Below are 19,671 nucleotides of genomic sequence, written 5' to 3'. Positions count from 1 at the left end.
TCTTATGATTTATTTTCTTGTAGTAAGTCTGTTTCTGCACTGGGGCGTATGCATCTAATGAGAACATGAAAGGCCTGATTCTCCCCTCATGGTGTGTCTACTCTAGGACATTCCACACCATCATTCTAGCACTGAGGCAGCATGCAGTGGGTTCATGCAAATGGTGACAATAAACAAATCAAGAGCATAAATCTAACCCAGATATAAACACTAAAGAAGGTGTATGGTAGAGTTTTAAAACTATGTGGTGACTCTGTTATGCACTTGCAAGATAGTCAGTTGCACGTAAATCGCAAGTATTCAGGCTGCATGTGAGTGGAGCAACTGGAAAGATGAAATCCATTGCCCAAACCAGGGCCAGGGTGCAGGGCTGCTACTGTAGTTTATGGACTAGAACAGCCCAGTTGAGCTGTTTGCACTGAATATTAGCACTATTGGTGCTGCATAAATGTGAATGTGTGGCTCCTTCCCATTTCAGCCCCATTGTGTCCTGAGCCAATATATGTGGAGCCAATAGTGAAACTGTTTATATGGCACACTGGGGTTGCACATAAATCTGAGATCAATTCACCATTGGAATCCCTGCCCAGAAAAAATGTGGGGCTTAGCACCCAAGGCACTTAAGCAGATGCATAACTTTGAAGCACTACACATGTGCTTAAGTACCTTTCTGAGTTCTTGCCCTCTGGAGCTTCACTTCATGGGTGAATTGCATCCTCTGATTGGGGCAGTGAACCCCCCTGCCCCGCCTCAACTTTCTAAAATCTTACACACAGTTTTCCTTTGAGAATGAAATGAAATCTCTTATCTCTTCTTAACGATGCAACGATGCAAAGGCATGAACCAGCATTTGCATGCGACAGTAGTTTGTAATGTACGGCAGCAGAGTGTGAAAGAGGACAAAACCTGTCTTTTTTTTTTTTTTTTTTTTTTTTTTCCCCGCAGTAAAGAGAGTCTTGTAATCATGTCTCTTTCAGTCAGATGAAATGTGCACAGAGATACATGATTTTTTTCACAGGGATTCTAATCTACTGATTAGAACAACTACTGCGTGTGTTTTGTACCTGATTAATTCAAAGTCCTAGACTGTGTTGGTTAAAAACAATGGTGTGCATTAAAACTCCAGGGTGTGTGTGGGGGGAAATGCAAGGAAAATCTATGGTCATTTATTTGCAATGTGTACGGTCCCTGTGACTACTGAAGTGTGATCTGTGATGGTACATTGTGTTTGTTGTTGGTGCTTAGGAACCAACATCAATTGGAAGTGGCAACTTGTGCCAGCCCTTGGTAAAATAATTGCCCTGTCTTACAAAGGTAATACAGAAAAATGATCCCAGATAGCACTGCAGTAAGTGTGGTAGGAGGAAAGGGCAAATATTAAAACAGCATTTACTTACTGTTAGTAAATCTTATGGAAACAGATGGGCTTGAATGTTTCTCAGCATTAACAATTTAGTAAGTTTTTTAAAAAATATTTAAATAGCACCTTTCATCCCAAATGATCCCAAATTAGGTTAAAATATATTATAATAATCATTAAAGTTCTATATTGAGTCTTCGTTCCTAGCACTGAGTATTGGTTGGCATGTAGCAAGTCCTTAGTCTTTAACCTTTTCATTTCTGCTATGTCCTTTTTTACAATGGAGTGACCAGAACTGAACACAGAGGGCGCACAACTGATTTACATAATGACGTAATATTTTCTGTTGTTCTCCATCCCATTCCTTATGCATCCTAATATTTTGCTTGCTTCTTGACTGCTCTTTTTACACTGAGCAGAGATCTTCATTGAACTGTACGCAACGATGCCAGGACTTTCTGGAGTTGATGCAATTAATTTAGAATCCAGTAAGGTGTATGAGCAGAGGAAATTATTCTCTCCAGCATGCATTACTTTGTCTTTGAATTTTGTCCCCTTGCTGTTCATCCTGTTTTCCACATCATTAATAAATCCATTACACTGCACAGGTTCTAGCATGGAATCTTTTGACACCCTGCTGTTAACCTTTTGCAATGATGAACGTTAACCATTTATTCCTACTCTTTGTTTCTTTCTCTTAATCGGTTTTTGATCCGTGACAGCACTCTCACACTTGCCTCTTATTTATTTCCTTTAACAGCCTCTTGTTTAGGACTTTGTCAAAAAGACTTCTTGAAAGTTTAAATAAACTATATCAACCAGTTCTCCTTTATCCACTATTTCATAGGCATGTTCAAATAATTTCTGAGAGATAAGGGAGGCACAATTTTCTTAGTAGCAGCTGTGCTAGTTAGAAGCGAATGTATCTTCTAGGTATTTTAGTTTTAATTATAACTTCAGTCAGTTCACCAGGTACCAAAAGTCTTACTGGTGTGTAAATCCCAGATCACTCTATTAAAATATAGGTATAATACTTGCTGCACTTCAGTTCTTTTATATGGTGTGATGCCTCCTAGGGGTATCCAGGGTTATGAGGCACCTCGATACCACCTGCCCTTAGCAAGAGGAAGTCATGACTGCACCTGCTGTGAGTCAGCTGCCTAAATCCACCAGACTCTGGCAACACAAGCACAACCTTCCAGTCCTCCACAGACCTCACCGTCTCTGTATGGTTAGCAATAAGCACACACAAAGCCCCGAGTCCTCCAAGCATCCCTCTGGAGTGCCCAGCCGCTGATTCATTGAACACTCAAATCTCTCCTTCCAAAGGAATAGTACACACCAGTTTACTAGTTTAACTCAGGATCACTGCTCTGCTTAACACACAGCACTTAGGTATCTTTATAGTGGAAATGATAATAAGTTTGTTATCAAAGAACAGAAATTCAAATGGTAGTAAGCAAGAATATTTTAAACAAATAGTAAGGTATACAGCAAAGTCATAAAACTCTTTCTAGGGCCTAAACTTAACTCTCAGGACATTCCCCTGTCTCCTACAGGATAGCTTGGCCCAAGTCCTTTTCCTAGCACTTTTTCCATCAGGATGGATGAAATTCCCATTTCATAAGATTAAGCCCACTGCAGCTTGTCTTCACAGATGGAAGGATGTCAGAACATCTCTCTGCATCCCCAGATAGATCAGACCTTTGATCTTCACCTGAAAACAGCGTTCCCTCCCCACTGTTTACCTCTTCCTGTTGATTTCCTTCTGAAATCTCCACAAGCCCTTCATTAGCGTTTGACTCAGTATGCTAATCAACTTCTGTGGTAAGATGCAAAATGGTCCACCGGGAGATAAGTGTATTCCTCCTCCTTTCTCAAAGCACGCTATCTTTGAGTAACCTGGCTTTAACTACAAGACCTAGAGAATGTAATTTTCAGCATATATATGTAACTCTTCACATATTATTCCATACATACATCTTACAATGATTGATTGACCACTGTAACGGAGGCTTTCATTAGAGACCTTATCTGACATTTCTTGGTGAAGCCATGGGATCCCTGTGTATCCTTGTGCCCACTGCCAATTGTTGCTTTTTAGTGTGCCCATTTGTTCCAGCACCCCTTCTTCTGACACTTTAATTTGTGGATAGTTCCTCATCTTTATTACCAGAAAAGAGTAGGTATCTCCCCAACATTCTGTATGGTGAAGACTGAACTAAAAACAAACAAACAAACAACAAATATTCTGGTCTTCTTTAATTGTTCCCTGTAATGGTCATGAGTTGGAGCAGGTTCTCCCCCTAGCGGTTAGGGCCCAAGGCAGCAGTCATACCCAATGATTCATCCCCAGCAGCAGTTCTGCCTAGTGGGTGCAGCTCTCAAGCAGCAGTTCCACCTAGCAGGTGCAGTCCTGGGCCCGGGTAGGGAACCCGGGACTTCCCACTCCGTCGGATTTCCACCTAGAGCCCTGGAAGGCTGGTTCAGCTTTGCTCACCTTGTGGTGTCTTCTTTCAGCCTCAGTCAGCTTCCCTGGGTCACGTCCTATCTCATTCTGCATCCCTGCTAGCCACCCCTTGGGAGCACTGCCTTCAGGGCTTCCAACCGTGGTCTCAGTGTCCAGGTGCTGTGGCTCCCCCGTTCCCTGGCTTGGTGAGGGCTCGGCTCACATCTTTCACAGGTGCTCCCAGAGCATGTCCTTCTCCCTGGCCTGCCGGGCCCTGACTGAGCTGTCTGGCTACCTGTTAAACCCCACTTCCAACCCAAGCACGGGCAGAGGTGCGGGGCCTCCTTAGCCCACAGTTGCTTCTTAATCCCCTCCTGTCCAGTGAGGACTTTATACTCCCTGTTATAGTGGTGAACCCAAAATTTCCCCACAGGCTTCCTACATCTGATATACATAGAGAAGTTCTTACTATTTGTATGTATGCCTTCAATTATCTGCCTTTCAAACTCCACCTTTGTCTTACACCTAGTTTCCTTCTTACAAATTGCCTATTGGCTTCACTGGGATTGGGCTTCCATATGCTGAAAAATCTCTGATTGCTTTGTATAATGTCTTGGATGTTGTCATTTAGTTGCACTGATTTATTTCTTGTATTCCTATTTCCCTTTCAGTTTAGAGTTATATATGCTATGAGACTCTGTGTCAATGGAATCCATGCTAATTCTAATTTTAATTTATTTACTCTTGACTTTAAGACCTTTTTGACTAGCTTTCTTGTTTCTATTAAATTCCCCTCTTTCTAAAGTTAAGCGCTAGCTTGCGGTACCTTTCCTCCCTCAGAGACCTTGAACTTAATTATATTATAGTCACTGTTACACAGAGGTTTAACGGTAGTTGCTTCTTGAACCAACTCTTGTTTCTTACTGTGTACTACATCAAGAATGAATAGTTTCTCCTCTTTTGTGCTTTAGGACTAGCTGTTTCAAGAAGCAATCATGTAAGAAATTGTTTCTGTAAACATTATCCCATTGTGACTAGTTAATATATACAGATAATTGAATTGCTCCATGATTGCCATTTCATTAAACATTGCCTCGTTGTGCTTTCTCAGCACTGTGCAATTCTTGGCCTGGTCTGGAAGCTGTTGGTAGAACATAGTCAAAATTCCTACCCTGCCAGTATTCTCGTAACATGGGATTTGTATCCACACCGATTCAGTTGTGGTCCTTTCCACTAAGAATTTTTATCTCCCCAGATTCTGTGGTATCTTTTAAATACAACACTACTTCCCCCCCCCCGCCCGCCCTTTGATCTGTTCAGTTTATAGCCAGGTATTACAGCAGCCCTTTGATTTTTCTCATTTCACCATATTTCAGTAATGTCTATTATGCAAGGTCATCTGCCATTGCCAGGCATTTACACATGCATAATTTTCCAAAATATTCACCTTGGGGTGTGGCTTAATTTTCCCATGTTTAGTACCTGCTTAAAATGACATTATTTTTGGAAAGCTTGAACAAAATCTGTTCAGTGGTTTTTGTGGGGTGAGAGATTGGGAAAGAAATCCTTTTGATTTTTCCCGATTTATTTATTTTTTCTTCAGCACTTGGCTTTTCAACCTTGATGTTGCATTAGTGCTAGTAGTTGCATAGGACATGCATAAAGCATGACCAAAGTACAGCCTCCTAGGGGCACAGGCTGAAAGCTAGGCTTAAGACCACAACATCCACACTGTACAACAGTTAGAGTGACAATGAAAGGTTTTGTCTAAGTCTGTCATGTTAAATTCCTCTTAGCAACGTGCCTTATAGTAGTCAAGCATGTAAATTAACGTATGTGACTATTAAACTGGTCTCAACCCAGCATTGCGACCACTTTGACATTCCCATATTGCTAAATTAGAGATTGATCCCAACTAGATTAGAGGGGAATTCCAAGGCGGGAGAGGTGTTCCACATACGAAAAAGTTTGAGAAGCCGCTGGACTCTTACAAATTAACATACATACTTAACACTAAGTAAAATTGTATGAAACAAAATGTGTCTTCCATTTCATGGTTACTCTAAATAACTCTGCTTTGTTTCATCTGTAATATAGTTCCCAGGATGGTAGGGCATTTACTATGACTGACCTAAGTAACTTGACAGGTTTCAGAGTAGCAGCCGTGTTAGTCTGTATCTGCAAAAAGAACAGGAGTACTTGTGGCACTTTAGAGTCTAATAAATTTATTTGAGCATAAGCTTTCGTGGGCTCCATCTGATGTGGGCTGTAGCCCACGAAAGCTTATGCTCAAATAAATTTGTTAGTCTCTAAGGTGCCACAAGTACTCCTGTTCTTCTTTCTAAGTAAATTGGTGCAGTCTGCAGTTTTTTACACCTGCCTGTTTACTGCCCCTTCCAGATCATTAATAAATAATTGAACAGCCCCAATGCTAGTAGAGGACATTGAGGCATCCCATTATTAACTTTTTGCCATCATGGAAAATTGACTTTTTATTCCTAATCTGCCTACTCTTTTAGCCAGTTTCTAATTCATAGTTTTCACCCCATGACAATTTAGGGAATGTCTAAATTGCAGTCAAGGGTGTGATTGCAGTTTGTGTAGATATACCTGAGCTAACTTTAATCCAGCGAGCTTGGGTACCAGTAACAGCGCAGCTGCGACAGCACAGGCTTCAGCGTAGGCTAGCCACTTGAGTAAGTACCCTGGGTTTTGGGTGGGCTTCTACAGGCACTACCGTGCCTTCACTGCTACCAATAACCCAAGCTAGCTAGAGTAGGTCTATATGTGCTATAGTCACATCCCATGATTGCAAGGTGGATATTGTTTCCCTGAGACCATCCTATGAAGGACTTTGTCAAAGGCTTTTTAAAACTCTAAAATTGTGTGAGTCAGTTATGCTTTATCCACTATTTTGTTGTCATGCGCAAAGAATTCAAATAAATTAGAGAGACCTATATTACAAGAGATACCTGACAGAAAATGAGTCTCAAATATTTTGTTGCCAACAAATATTGTAATGATTAAGCCACTGGTGGCATGTTCCTGCTTCCAGAGACCACTTCATGTGAGAGTCATTGAAGGTCAACTCCTTCTTTCAGGGCTGATCCACTTTATATAATCACTATAGTATCTGCGTGCTACTTCAGAGACAACAGTTCCTTTGGGCAGATGGAATTGCGGGAGGGGCGGGGGTGCAGAGTGCCTGCTCCATCCATCTTCCAGGACAGGAAGATTCTTCTGCCTGATAAGCTTCTAAATCCTTCCCAATGCTCATTTTGAACTAAGGTCAAGTGATCTCATAACTGTATTTGTTGGTTATTGAGACGTGTGCTCTTTTCAACACTCATGGATTGAACAAGTTTAGTAACAAAGGGGGGTGATTTTATAATTACTTTTCCACATTCTTCAACAGCTCTTCAGTATTGTTGGCTTAAAATGAGCTGCTTTACACTTGCCATTTTGGAATAAATAACACTTCTATAACGCCCATTGGACCAACTCGGTTGGTGAAAGGGACAAGCTTTCAAGCTACCTGAAGAAGAGCTCTGTGTTGCTCGAAAGCCTGTCTCTGTCACCAATAGAAGGCGGTCCAATAAAAGATATTACATCATTCACCTTATCTCTCTGTAACCCTTCTGCCTATCTAAGTTGGCAGCAACAAGGGCCGGGTTCTGTATCTAGGGGTTCCGTTTCAATAACGCAATGCAAAACCGGCTCGAGCCCCCACCCAGTGACCTTGGACAATTACATACCACCCCCTGGGCGCCTCTAGGAGGCAATACTTCCCCTCTCGCAAGCACGGAGTCTGAGTGTAACAGAAAATGTTTAATAACATGAGGTAAACGACATCAGCATTAAATTGGAAAAACAACACCAACAGGCTTCATGAGCAAAAAACCCACCCCAGCAAATTGGGCTGTGTCCTTTCTCTTTGGTTCTTGAAACCAGCAACCCAAGAATCACCAAAGTCCCAAAAGTCCAACAACCCCAAAGTCTCTTGGGTCCAGCAACCCAAGGATCACCAAAGTCTCTGTCCCTGGTCAGTGCAGCCCCAGAGTTCAAGCGGGGGGGGGGGAGGCACGCAGGGTGTTAAGGGGCACCTTACGTGATCCGAGGCCGACTGGCTGCCTCTCCGTGGAGTTCCGCCGCAGCCTTCTCCACGAGCCGGGAGTTCCGCCGCAGCCTTCTCCACAAGCCGCTCCACTCCACTCCACCAGCTGTCCCGTGAGCCGCTCCCGCCGTCCACGAACTGCTCTGGCAGCTGCTCCGCTCTGCTCACCGACCTGTGAGCCGCTCAGCTCTGCTCCACTTCAGCTGTTCCTTGGGCCGCTCCCACAAGGCTCCGCTCTGCTCGCTGCTTCTCCAGCCGCTCCGCCCTGCTCACCGACCTGTGAGTCGCTCAGCTCGGCTCCAACCGTCCCCGTGAGGCTCCACTCGGCTAGCTGCTCCACCAGCCACTTAGCAATATAGCTTCAGGCTCCCCCACTAGTTAACACAGTCTCAGTGATCTCAGCTCTTAATAACTTTAGCTCTTTTGTGATTTCAGCTCTTAGCAATTTAGTAGGGGAGCCCCAGAGCTAATGCACTATTGGCCCAAAGTGAATTCAGCTCAGCAGCCTGTAACTAGACTCCTAATGGAGTCAAAGTTAGCTCTGACATTCCACAGTGGAGACAGGAGATAGTGCAATTGGTGTCTCAAACCCTCAAAGAGGGCCCATACCATCAGATATAAATACCTGTCCCCCTCCTCTCTCAATTCACTGGGTTTTGTAACCCATGCCCCTTGTCAAGCAAGTGCTACTTAGGTAATGGTGAAGGACTCACTCAGTCCTTCTGTCATACAACAGTTCCACTGGCCTTGATTCACAGAATCAGGGTAACAAAACTTTATTCTTCCTGCCCCAATAATAGAGAAACTGGGGATCTCACACCAGCCAAAGTAACCACTTTGAGTTGCTGTTGTTTCAGGCCAGGCGAGTGGGTGTGCCTATGCAAACCAGATCAGCCCCTGGAGTTCTTTTCCACACTCGCCATAATTCACCACCAGATGTCAGGGTAGAGCTCATCCTGACTGCTTACATCTCTCATATCCTGGGACCAACACAGCTACAACAACACTGCAAACAATGTATATAACTTGTCAGTAGCTATTTTGCAATCTTTTCAAAATGCTGTTTTTTTTTTTAGAGACTACAGATTTTGCTTGGAGCCCCCAAGTGGTCAGTTGATTTACTAATAGAAATAAAAAAATATTTTTCTTGTGCGGGGGGGGGGGGGGGGAGAGGCAGATGTTTATGAAAGACACAGTACAGATAATATTTATTCAGTTTGATCAAATGCCAACTATTTTCTCCATTATGTTCATATTTCACATTTCTAGTGGCGGGAGAACACATTTCATATATGATGTAGGAAAGGGAAATACGGGATATTGTCCTGAAAACAAACAACTTTAGGTTAGCATCTAGACAAAAAGCTATTAGATTCAGGTTGTGTTGAACACCCATACTTTCCCACCATCTTAAATAGTTTCAGAATTTCCAACAGGTGCATACAATACACTATAGACTGCATAAGACAGTAAGCTAAAATGCTGATCCTGCAACTGCATTCCTGTCGGCAAACCCCTATACCTGCACGCTGCCCCAATGAAGTGAGTTGCAGTAGCAGGATTTCTGTTTAATCTAATAATTTAAGAAAATGTTATGGATGGGAACTCACCCATCCTTTATTATTCTTGATTTATACTTCCTTTTTATTTTCTAATCTGGCATGTTTCTTTCCTGGACTGAAGCAGAAATAAAGTAGGCAAGAAGAATAAAGAGATCTGGTTTTCTTAAATGTGATTTTAATGTGGTATGGGAGTATACATTTTATTCAATTTGGCTTTTACAAAGCTTCCTACAATTATTACCATTAACCTTAGTTAATAACTGAATTCAAGGAATTATAAGTCAGAAGCTGAATATTTGAATGTACAGAATTGTGTGTATGAATGTTTGTGCAGTGTTATACCCAAGATAATCTGTTTTTCTGTCTCCGTATAAAATATTCTAATTTAATGGAAAAATCTATAACATTTGATATGGATGAAACTAGTAAGGACCTATAGATTTTTTTTTTCTAGCCATCCTATGTATTTCTGTAGTAGAGAGATACAGTACTTCCCTATTAAAATTCTATAGGGTGATTCAAAAAGCCTCTAAAACCATTTTAATTTTCTATTAAGCTTCATAGGGCTTTACAGCTGGATATGTTTATTAAACTGAAAAGAAGCTAGACTGGATAACAAAAGCAGCATTACTTATTATAATTTTTATGGCACATCTTCAAAGGTCTGTACAGCCATTAATGAAATAATAGGGGCCTTATCTTATTCCCACTGAAGTCAATGGTAAAAATTCCATTGGTTTTCTGTGGGAGCAGAATTAGGTCCTAGATTAGGGAAAACAGATTAAATATTGAGGGGGTTGTTGTTGGTTTGTTTGTTTGTTTTTTTGTCTTGCAATGATATGATCTTGTGGGGGGGAAAGAGGGGTTGTTCCTGTTCTAACAATCATTTGATATTTAGTCCCTAAAACAAGGATACATTTGTGATAGTTTCAGTGGGTGTTAAATAGGCTAAGGGCTGGATCCTGAGAGCTAGATGCTTGACTGGTGTAAATCAGTGTAGTTCCATTGAAATCAGTGGTGCCATGCCACTTGTCTGCAGCGGGAAATCTGATCCCATGTCCCTAACTCCTGTGAATAACTACAGTGGGCTACTCACATAAAGGCTGCAGGACCAAAACTGCCAACAAAGGTTGTGGCTATTCTGGACGTTGGGGACTGGTGTAGAGGAACAGAAAAATGAGGGGAGAAGGGTGGGTAGCAGAGAGAAGTGAAAATGGGGAACAAAGAGAAGCAAGGAAAATATATAAGGAGAGAGGGAGCGCAAAGAGACTGCTCCCTCAGTCAAGGGCCAGTTACTCATTGATCACACCTGTGACCTCCATGAATTGAAGACACCCCAGAGATAATAGGGGGGCGATGAGGCCCTGCAGTCTTTCCTCTCTTCTGCACTGGCTAGCCACAGAGTGGGGAGCTTGCTCACCACGCTGAGTACATTCCCATTGCACTCCCTGGAGCTCTTGCACAATCCCTCCTGGGGCTTCAGTAAGAAATTGAAAAGCCAGAGATGTTCCAGTTTTAGCAGTTTCCCTCTCCTCTTTGACATGCGAGGCAGGAAATGAGCATAAAGAAAATGTATTTTTTAAAAGACCAGGGTAATAATGATTCCAAATGTGTATGGAGGAAGAAGAGCCCAAGAGCTGTTGTCTTTCCAGCCTGCCCAGACAAGACCCATATGCCTACTTCTCTGTTCTATACGAGGCCAGTCTCATGATTGCAGCACCATGGAGGCAGGACTGAGAAATCTCACAAAAGCTTGGGTCTCTGGCCAAAAGCCTGAGGTTAGGTAGGAGCTTCGCCTGAGAGAGTGAAACTCAGCACCATCTCCAATGCAGGCCTGTGCCTATCAAGCACAAACTGACTCCCGTATTTAATTTAAATAGCCGAATATGTATATGGGGGGTTATTTTTGTTGTTTGCTTTTTTTAAATACTCTGGTTCTTGTAATCATTTTAAATAGGTTGTTAAGCGGTAACTGAATTCACATTCATTCTGTCTAGCTGGTATAAGAGCTAAGTATTACTTTATCATGTCCATGAGCTGTCTGGGAGAGGGAGTAGGGCTATTGGAGTCTGTGGCGGAAGAGATGGGGAGCCCTGCTTCTGCATCTTTTCCTAGTTCTTGTTAATTGTTCCTGTAGCTCTGCACAGCAGAACTGAGCCCAAATCTAGCTCCTATGGTGAACGAGCTCTTTCTGTGGCTCAGCGGATATACATTTTCTTGCTTTTTCTACTAATAAAAAATGTTACCTCTTAACAGATTTCCCTCCATCCCCCATTCATGGATTGTGACTCCAGAGGGGTTAAGCAATAAACTTGTTCAAAGAACATAACTGCAAAACAGGTTAAAATAGGCCTACAGAAAGTAAGTTGGATCCATATGTCAAACACTGAGTTAACTGTATTTAAGTTAAATAAGGTCAAATTTATCCCTGAAGTTAATGGAGTTACCTTAGGGCTACATTTGACATTTAGATTTTAAGAGTTTGTTCGTCTTAATTAAATTTAACTAGTCTTCATTTTTTGCTCTTTTTGGGGGGAGGAGGGGATTTGGTGCGCAGAAACTATGCTGTAGCCCTGATAGATAGTTGTAACCCTTCCACTGTGTTCTAAACAGAGAAGCAGCTGATCTCTGCATTGGTAACTTTCTAATATCTGTAACAATAAACTAAAAGCATCAGTGATTACATCTATACTTGAGCTGAAGGTGTAATTTCCAGCTTGGGCAGACATACCTGTACTAAACTAGAAGTGTAGTCATGGCAGTGTGGGCATTAGTATGGATTAGCTGCCTGATTATGTACCCAGGGTCCTGGGCAGGATTGCACTTGAGATGGCTACCCCTTCCCGCTTCCCATGTTGCAGCAGCTATACTTCTATTTTCAATGCACTAGCTCAAGTAAGATGTCTCGAGTGTAGACATGTCCAATATTTTCAAAGTGTTGACCTAGATCTGTTCATGTAACAACAAATTTCTTTATCAGTCCTGTACAAAAAGGGAGTTGCATTGATCAACAATATGATGCCTTGTCCCTTTAAATGTTCAGGGAGCTCTATGGTCTCCCCCGTCCCTAGTGCAAAGCCTCACTTTCATGTTAGTTAGTTTCAGTTTTGCAGCCAGAACAATAAAGCCTGCAGAGCAGACAGCTGTATGCCCATCAGCATCTGTCTATCTCCTCTGCTGGCACCAGACAAACAAAAAGCAATTCTAGAGCTTGTTAGAATTTGGCAGTTGAGAAGGTCTCTCAGTTATAGTCCTAAGTGCTGAGCCAGCAAAGCATTGGCTTCAGGGGGACTCAAGCATTTATTAAGAGTTCCTTCAAGGTCAAAACTTTAATATCTTTTTATGTGGTCCTTTCTTCCTCTGTGAATTCTGTTCCCTTTATTTTGTTTAAAAATCTTTAACCGCTGAGCACGAAACATAATTTGGGTTGAGCGGTACAAGGGGCTTCATCTAATGTGTCTGAGATTCCAGTTTTGTATTCCGTATCCCGAGGTGGCAAACAGGACTTTTGCAAGAAAATTTGAAGAGATGTAAAAACAGAACCTTTTCTGAATTAAGAAAGCTCCCCTTGTCCCACTCAGAGGAGACCAACGGGTTTATAAGACACTTCAGTTGAAAATTTAAAGGTTACTTAGCAACTTGAAAGAGTCTGCCATCTGTGAAGTTGTAGATTTAGGCATCCACCTGATACCAACAAATTGCTCTCTTGTCTGGAGGGAACTCTCTGCAGCTCATTTTGGAAGTATTTTGATTAAACCCTGCAGGGGGACGGCCTGGTTGGCGGGTGCAGTGGGCTGGAAATGCTGGCAGACCCTGGTGCCTTCTATTACGCTCATGAGGCCAAAATGATCAACTATTACAGGAGCTGCCTGAATCAATGTTGACTTGAATTTATAACTATCACTGTTGTGGAATAACTATCACTGTTGTTGACTCAGGTGGTTTCTGGGAGTTTCAATAAAACAAAATTGAGAAAAAGAAAGGGTTTCTTTTGTTAACATGCGTATCAAGTTAAAGGGATTGTTCACATATATATTCACTATTAGCACTGGAAATCAACCTCATACAGAGAGAGAGAGCAGCAAGAAGAAAATCAAACGAGCTCCTACAGATCACTGTGCATTAGTCAGTTGCTATAAATAGATATGAGTGAGGAAAAGACCTGATAAAGAATATAGTGGGATTTTTCAAAGCCGTGCAGATGATTTAGGCCAAGGTCCTCCCTAAGCGTGTTTGTTTTGTTTTTTTGGGATGGGAGGGGGGGCTAAAGGAATGATGGTGGAGTTCACAAGCTTGTCCCTTCCACTAACAGAAGCTGGTTCAATAAAAGATATTACCTCAACCACCATGTGTGTTTCATTAAATTTGATGAAAGACATGTGGTTAAATCACAACCAATCCTAAAGAAAATTTTGCAATGGGGTGGTTTTCTCTGTCTGAGTGATAGCTGATGTAGGAAGAGTAGTTATCGACCATACAGTATTTTTTGAAGGGAATGCAGCTGATTTCTCCCTTATTTTATGTCCAGGCTGGGGAAGGGAAAGGAACAATAATAATAATAATAAAAAAATTACAGAGATATAAAATAATAATAATAAAAAACCTCTCCTTAAAACTCTCCTTCCCATGATGCTTACAAAAATCTTGACAACAGTTAGGTTGCTGGGACTGCTGGCTATCGTGCTGACCAACATTGTCTCACTGTTCTTCCTGGTCTGTATGTCTTTATCCATCTGTTTTCTCTTGTCTTATATTTAAATTGTAAACTCTTTGGAGCAGGGAACATCCTTTGTTCTGTGCTTGTAGAATGCTTAGTACAAGGGGTTCCCAGGCGCTATGGTAATACACATAGTTATAATAAAAACTCTGTCTTATCTTACACCTTGGAGTACCCAACAATCCTTACATCTGCTGGATTCTGATTTGCTGCTGTGATGATCCTGATAACTTAGTATGTTCCCTTGACATCATCTCACAGGTGGTTTATGCAGTACTGTACACCTAGCTCTCTCTAATAAAACTAAGTCTTTCATTCAAGCCATTTTGTAAGTAGGCATTGAAGAAGCAATGTGGCACAATTAATTTTCTGCATCCATATTTCTAAGTGGCTTTGTTCAGCTAACTTCTGATTAGGTCAAGCAGTCATCTGCTGGTCACAGACCACACATACCAAATTTGAAGCTGAAAAAAACTTTATGTAGGGTAGGCCAAAAAGCGGGTTTCAGTCTTTACTCTGGAGCAGCTACCACTGCTCCATAATTTGCTCCATTAAAAATGCTTAATTTGTCAGCATAATTTAGCAGTTCCTGTTCAAAAGTTAGTACATGGAGTAAGAAGAGGTGTTTCATGTCAGGCTAGACTTCCTGGATTGTATATTCATAGGTATGTTGTTTGTAGTTATCATTCCTTCCACTAATACTGTCATTCAGTCAAGGATCTTAAAATACTTAGGGCTTGATCTGCAGTCCTTACTTACTTAAAACTTGCAATAAAATCTATAAGAATATTCCTGAGTATGGGCTGCAGGAATGGCCCTAACTAAGGCCCCAGTTGTAGTGGTTAAACTTAAGCACATTCACATTGCAATATTGGGTTCCTAGGCAATAAAGCATAATTTTGAAGAATAACTGCCAAATACACGTATTCTTTAACAGAAGTTATTTTGCATCATAAAGCATTTTGACGTTTCCAAATAATGATGATGAAATTAATAAAAAATATATATGGACAAATATAAAGACTAATACAGTCCAAATCATGCGCTAAGGCATATTAAACAGTTAGCTGACCTACTAAAATATCTATGCTGCTAGTTAGAACATACCTGGAAAGAATGGCCTAGTCTTTTATTTGCTGTATAAAAGGAGTTGGGCAAACTATTCACCATTCATTTTACAGATTTCGCCCTCTTTTCTGTTCAAGGACAGATGTTTATTTTATATATAATTTATATATATGTGTGTGTGTGTGTGTGTATACATACAGACTTGTTCACCAGTCAGAAATACTTATATATTTTAGAAAACACAGTAAACAGCTCTTAATCTTAAAGTTTTTACCAAATTGTTTGCTATTTGTTGTTACAAGTATATGTGGTGATGGGGTGAGACATGTGCTATTGTTTTTGTTCCCTGATTCCCTGTTCCCATGAGGCACGTGCCTTCATAGTCCCAGCCATAAAAGTGGGAGTCTTTAATCTGGTTTATTTAGGTACTTTGTGTCACTGCTTTCACCAGGGGTTTTGTGCAGTCCTTGTTGCAATGGATACCATCACCGTCTTTTCTTGTTTAACTGTGTTATTGCCAGATCCTGACGAGGGGTTTCAGGAAAACAGTCCCTACCTACATTGTCCTGGGTTGTTGGTCAGGACTATATAATAATATTTCATATCATGTACCAATTACATTAATTGAATTTTCTGATCTCCAATTTGTTGTTACCTTTCACCATTCAACATAGTCACTGTCCCAAACAAATGAGTAACAATTTCAGTATAGTTCTATGTGTGAGGTCCTAGCTGGCAGCTGTGCATTGGATCACTAGAAACACCTTCCATGTCAGGGCTTTGGACAGAGATCTGGCAAGCAACTCAACCCCTATGATGCTGCATTATTACTAAGCAGTGTTCTAGTTTGCAAGTGGTGAAGGTGCTGCTGAAAATAATATAGCTGTCACCACCTCCCATCATTTCTTCTTCAAATCATGGGAGATTTAGTCATACGCTTGCTACTGAAAAACTTGCCAGCCCATGTAAATATGAGACAAATTCAGTAACAGTGCATGACTGCATCTTCTGTTCTACCCATATGTCATATTCGCACATTTAAATTGAGAAAGAGTTTGCCCTATCAGATTTATGTATTGGTAATACAGACCAATGAGCATCTTCTTAAAAAAAAAAAAAAAAAAAGAAAGAAACAAGGAAACAAAATACCACCCCCATAGCAACAACAACAACAACAAAAACACCTGCCTTGTAAATTACAGATGGGTTTGAGTCACAAATTCATCTGAATCCAAATTTCCCCAATGTTCAGAGGTAGTTCGGTTCCAGCCTTTTGGTTTGAACTATTACAGACATGCAGTCCAGATGCAAAGTTTGTATCCAAACTTATGCACTGTTTGTGACTGTTAAGATACGGTGTTTTGATTTGAGGCTTCTCTATTGGAAAACATACTGTCACAACGTTGCTTTGTAATCTGGAATTACAATATTGCCCAACTGAACAAAACTGGACTGATTACCCTATTTGATAAACAGAAGGTGACAGTTCAGCATTGGGACCTCATGGCTTCTGAATTGTAGATTGCAGAATTGTAGATTGTTTACTATGACCAAATAAACTTTATATGAAAAAAGTTTGTTATGCAGAAATATGTGATTTCTATTGTAAATATTTTTCATAATCTATTATTCCTGTCTGTTTTTATTAAAGGAAAACCACTGCAGAAGAATTAAAATTCTAGGGGACTGTTACTATTGTGTATCAGGATTGACACAGCCCAAAACGGACCATGCCCACTGCTGTGTCGAAATGGGACTGGATATGATTGACACCATCACGTAAGTATCTCAGTCATTGTTCTCAGGTTTCAGTGCCCAATGGGAAACAGTATCATCCCTGCCATGTTTGTGATGTGTGTTATTAAGGGAGTGGCAGTTTCTGCTGGAACTATGCTCATGTAAACCTTTACAGTGGTTCACTTGTGCCATGAGAGAGTCTTGTTTTTACACAGTGCATTCTAGGCACTGCTTTTCTACTCCATTTAATCAGTTTGATGAGAAAAAATGAGTTTGTGTGTGCGTGCACATGCGCTGCGCAGTGAGGGGGAGAGAGAAAAGGGGAACTCATGAACTACCTCTATTACTATTTGCCATAGCAATGTACATTGAACCAGTAAGCAGGGAATCGAATTCCTGCTTGTTCAATATTAAAACGACTCTCAGTTCACCCACTTGTATGTAAATTCCAAACGGACTTTGATGTATATCCGTTGTGTGTGTTCATATTCCCAAATCAATTGTTCACTCTGATTTTTGCCTTTCTGTATGTCATTTTGAAACTTTTATTTTGCCTTTCATCCGAGCTGTAATGTGAAATTCATTTTGCCTCTCAGAGAAGTTTTGGTTATGCTTCAGAGCTCTGAACTGATTGCCTTTTTACCAAAAGGCAAAGTGTGAATGTGAGAGAGTTCTGAATGACCTGCTAGTTACTAAGCAAGAGCTGGAAATGTATTTCATATACTGACATTGGGGAGGGAGCGGAGGGAGACGTTGTTGTGTGGTTTCTTCACTACCATGTATCTAATATTTCGAAGACAATATATATGTGAACACACAGACACATAGTCATTCTACATATAAATACACACTGCCACACTGAGTTATGTAATGCTAGTGCCTTAGGACTAGATTATGGCTCTCCCACAAGCCCCGTGGGAGTGACACTCCAGGAGCCCTGTTCTGAGGAGGGATAGTAATTGGCTATTAGTTCTTACCAGTAGCTAATTACTGCCCCGCCCCTACCTGTAGCACTGGCTGTCCCATTGACAGGAGAGGGACCAGAGCCAAGGCTCCACCTCTCCTCATTACTTACCTGCTTGGGGGAGGAAGAGAAGTGATCCTTACACACCTGCAGCCCCTTAATCCCCAGCAGAGGTACATAAATCAAGGTACAGTCTAGCCTTTAATTTGAAAACAGGCAGTAAAACATTTTGTGCTATAGTTTTATGTAGAGTGATCAAAAAATTAAAATGCCTTGAAGTTATATAATTTTTGAAAGACATAATTTGTATGCATTTGTAGTCCTCAGGAACATTTCAGTACTGATTTTAAAGAAATGTTATGAAGAGCCTATAGTGCCTTACAATGTAGTATCTTTCTGTCTTAGTCTGCTTCAGTCTTTATCTATCCCACATATTTGGAGGCAATATCCATGTGTTATCTTACAGAGCCATGTGATAAATGAATTAGCATGTAACTTTGATCGTTTCACCTCCGCTCTGCTCACTGATCCATCTCTCTTAGGACTTAGACTAACATTCCAGTCACTATTGAGTAGTTTCTGCACAGTTGCCATGTTTGTCTATTTTTTAAATCAGCTTGCCAAATAAATGTTTCCTCTGCAGTCCGAAGGTGAATTTTGCAGCCCCCCGCCCCCGCTCCCAGAATTCTAATTGTCCAAGTTGCAGAATGGGCAAATTCAGTTCTTGGTCAAGGACAGATTTAAGGACAGATATCTGACAAAACTCTAAGTCTTGAAATGGGAGCTTCCCAACTTCCCTGTGGCGGGGACTTGGCATTCACTCCTAGCCTAGGAATGACTCTGAATGCTAGGTTTAAATTGGTGAGATATTAAGTACTTTTTAGGGATATTTTTAATGCATTAGTTATATTTCTGAGACCTGAACATCTGGACGAAGATACTGGGGGCCAGAGCATGCTGTCTGTTATACGTGCACAAAGTCCATTTAAAGCAATCAGACCAGAGCACAAGCAAACAGGATAATTGAGGCCATAGTTTCACAGTCAGCGCATTATGGAAAAAAACAATCCTCAACACATTTGAAAAAACTCTCTCAAACCTTGCTATGAGTATTTTTGTCTATCCTATATGACAGCTCTACAATACAGGATGGTGTGCTGTGCTGTAAAAGTCTTACTGGCACTTGCCACCTTCATAACTCAAAAGTGACTTCGCCACCTGTATGTAATGTGACTATCTGAAACGCATGCTGATAGAACCTGAAATGTACGCCGATGACTACCACACCATCCTGTGTTCCATTCATATAAAATAGCTGTATAAGAGCCAGATCATGCTGTTTCATGAAGGGGCTTGGAGCTGTGGAAAAATTTATGGGGTTCTCCTCTATTATTATTATGATTATTCCAAGTTCTTTTGAGAGTTGGGTTTGTCTGCATTGAAGTCACGGCAAGGATTGTGTCTTCTAAACCTTGCAGATCCTTTGGAGATACATGGCAATAGACGCACAATTCTGTGTCTCCATACCACTCTGGAGCTTTGTGGTGGCATAGCTCCATTAGACTTCCTTTCAGGAGAATTCCATGGTGCTGAAAAAGGCAGAGAAAAATCTGATCTAGGTAGTGGCTGTATCGCATTTCTGTCTCCTTGTGAGACATGAGCTCAGGCATGATTTGGTTCTATGTCCCATTTATCAAAAT

The 19,671-nt window shown here is 41.1% G+C and overlaps 1 protein-coding gene across 1 annotated transcript in view; it reads left to right on the top strand.

The window, feature by feature from the left end:
* ADCY1 (adenylate cyclase 1) overlaps nucleotides 1-19,671 on the top strand; it is a 222,668-nt gene that overhangs the window by 117,467 nt on the left and 85,530 nt on the right. The window contains exon 5 of the mRNA XM_054020915.1: nucleotides 16,922-17,049. Coding sequence (XP_053876890.1) covers nucleotides 16,922-17,049 — 128 coding nt within the window. The remainder of the gene's footprint in view (nucleotides 1-16,921; nucleotides 17,050-19,671) is intronic.

The sequence above is a fragment of the Malaclemys terrapin genome, chromosome 2 (assembly GCF_027887155.1).
Source record: "Malaclemys terrapin pileata isolate rMalTer1 chromosome 2, rMalTer1.hap1, whole genome shotgun sequence".
Taxonomy (NCBI): Eukaryota; Metazoa; Chordata; order Testudines; family Emydidae; genus Malaclemys; species Malaclemys terrapin.
Note: the sequence above shows the minus strand (reverse complement) of the source record. Positions and strands in the feature narration are given on the sequence as shown.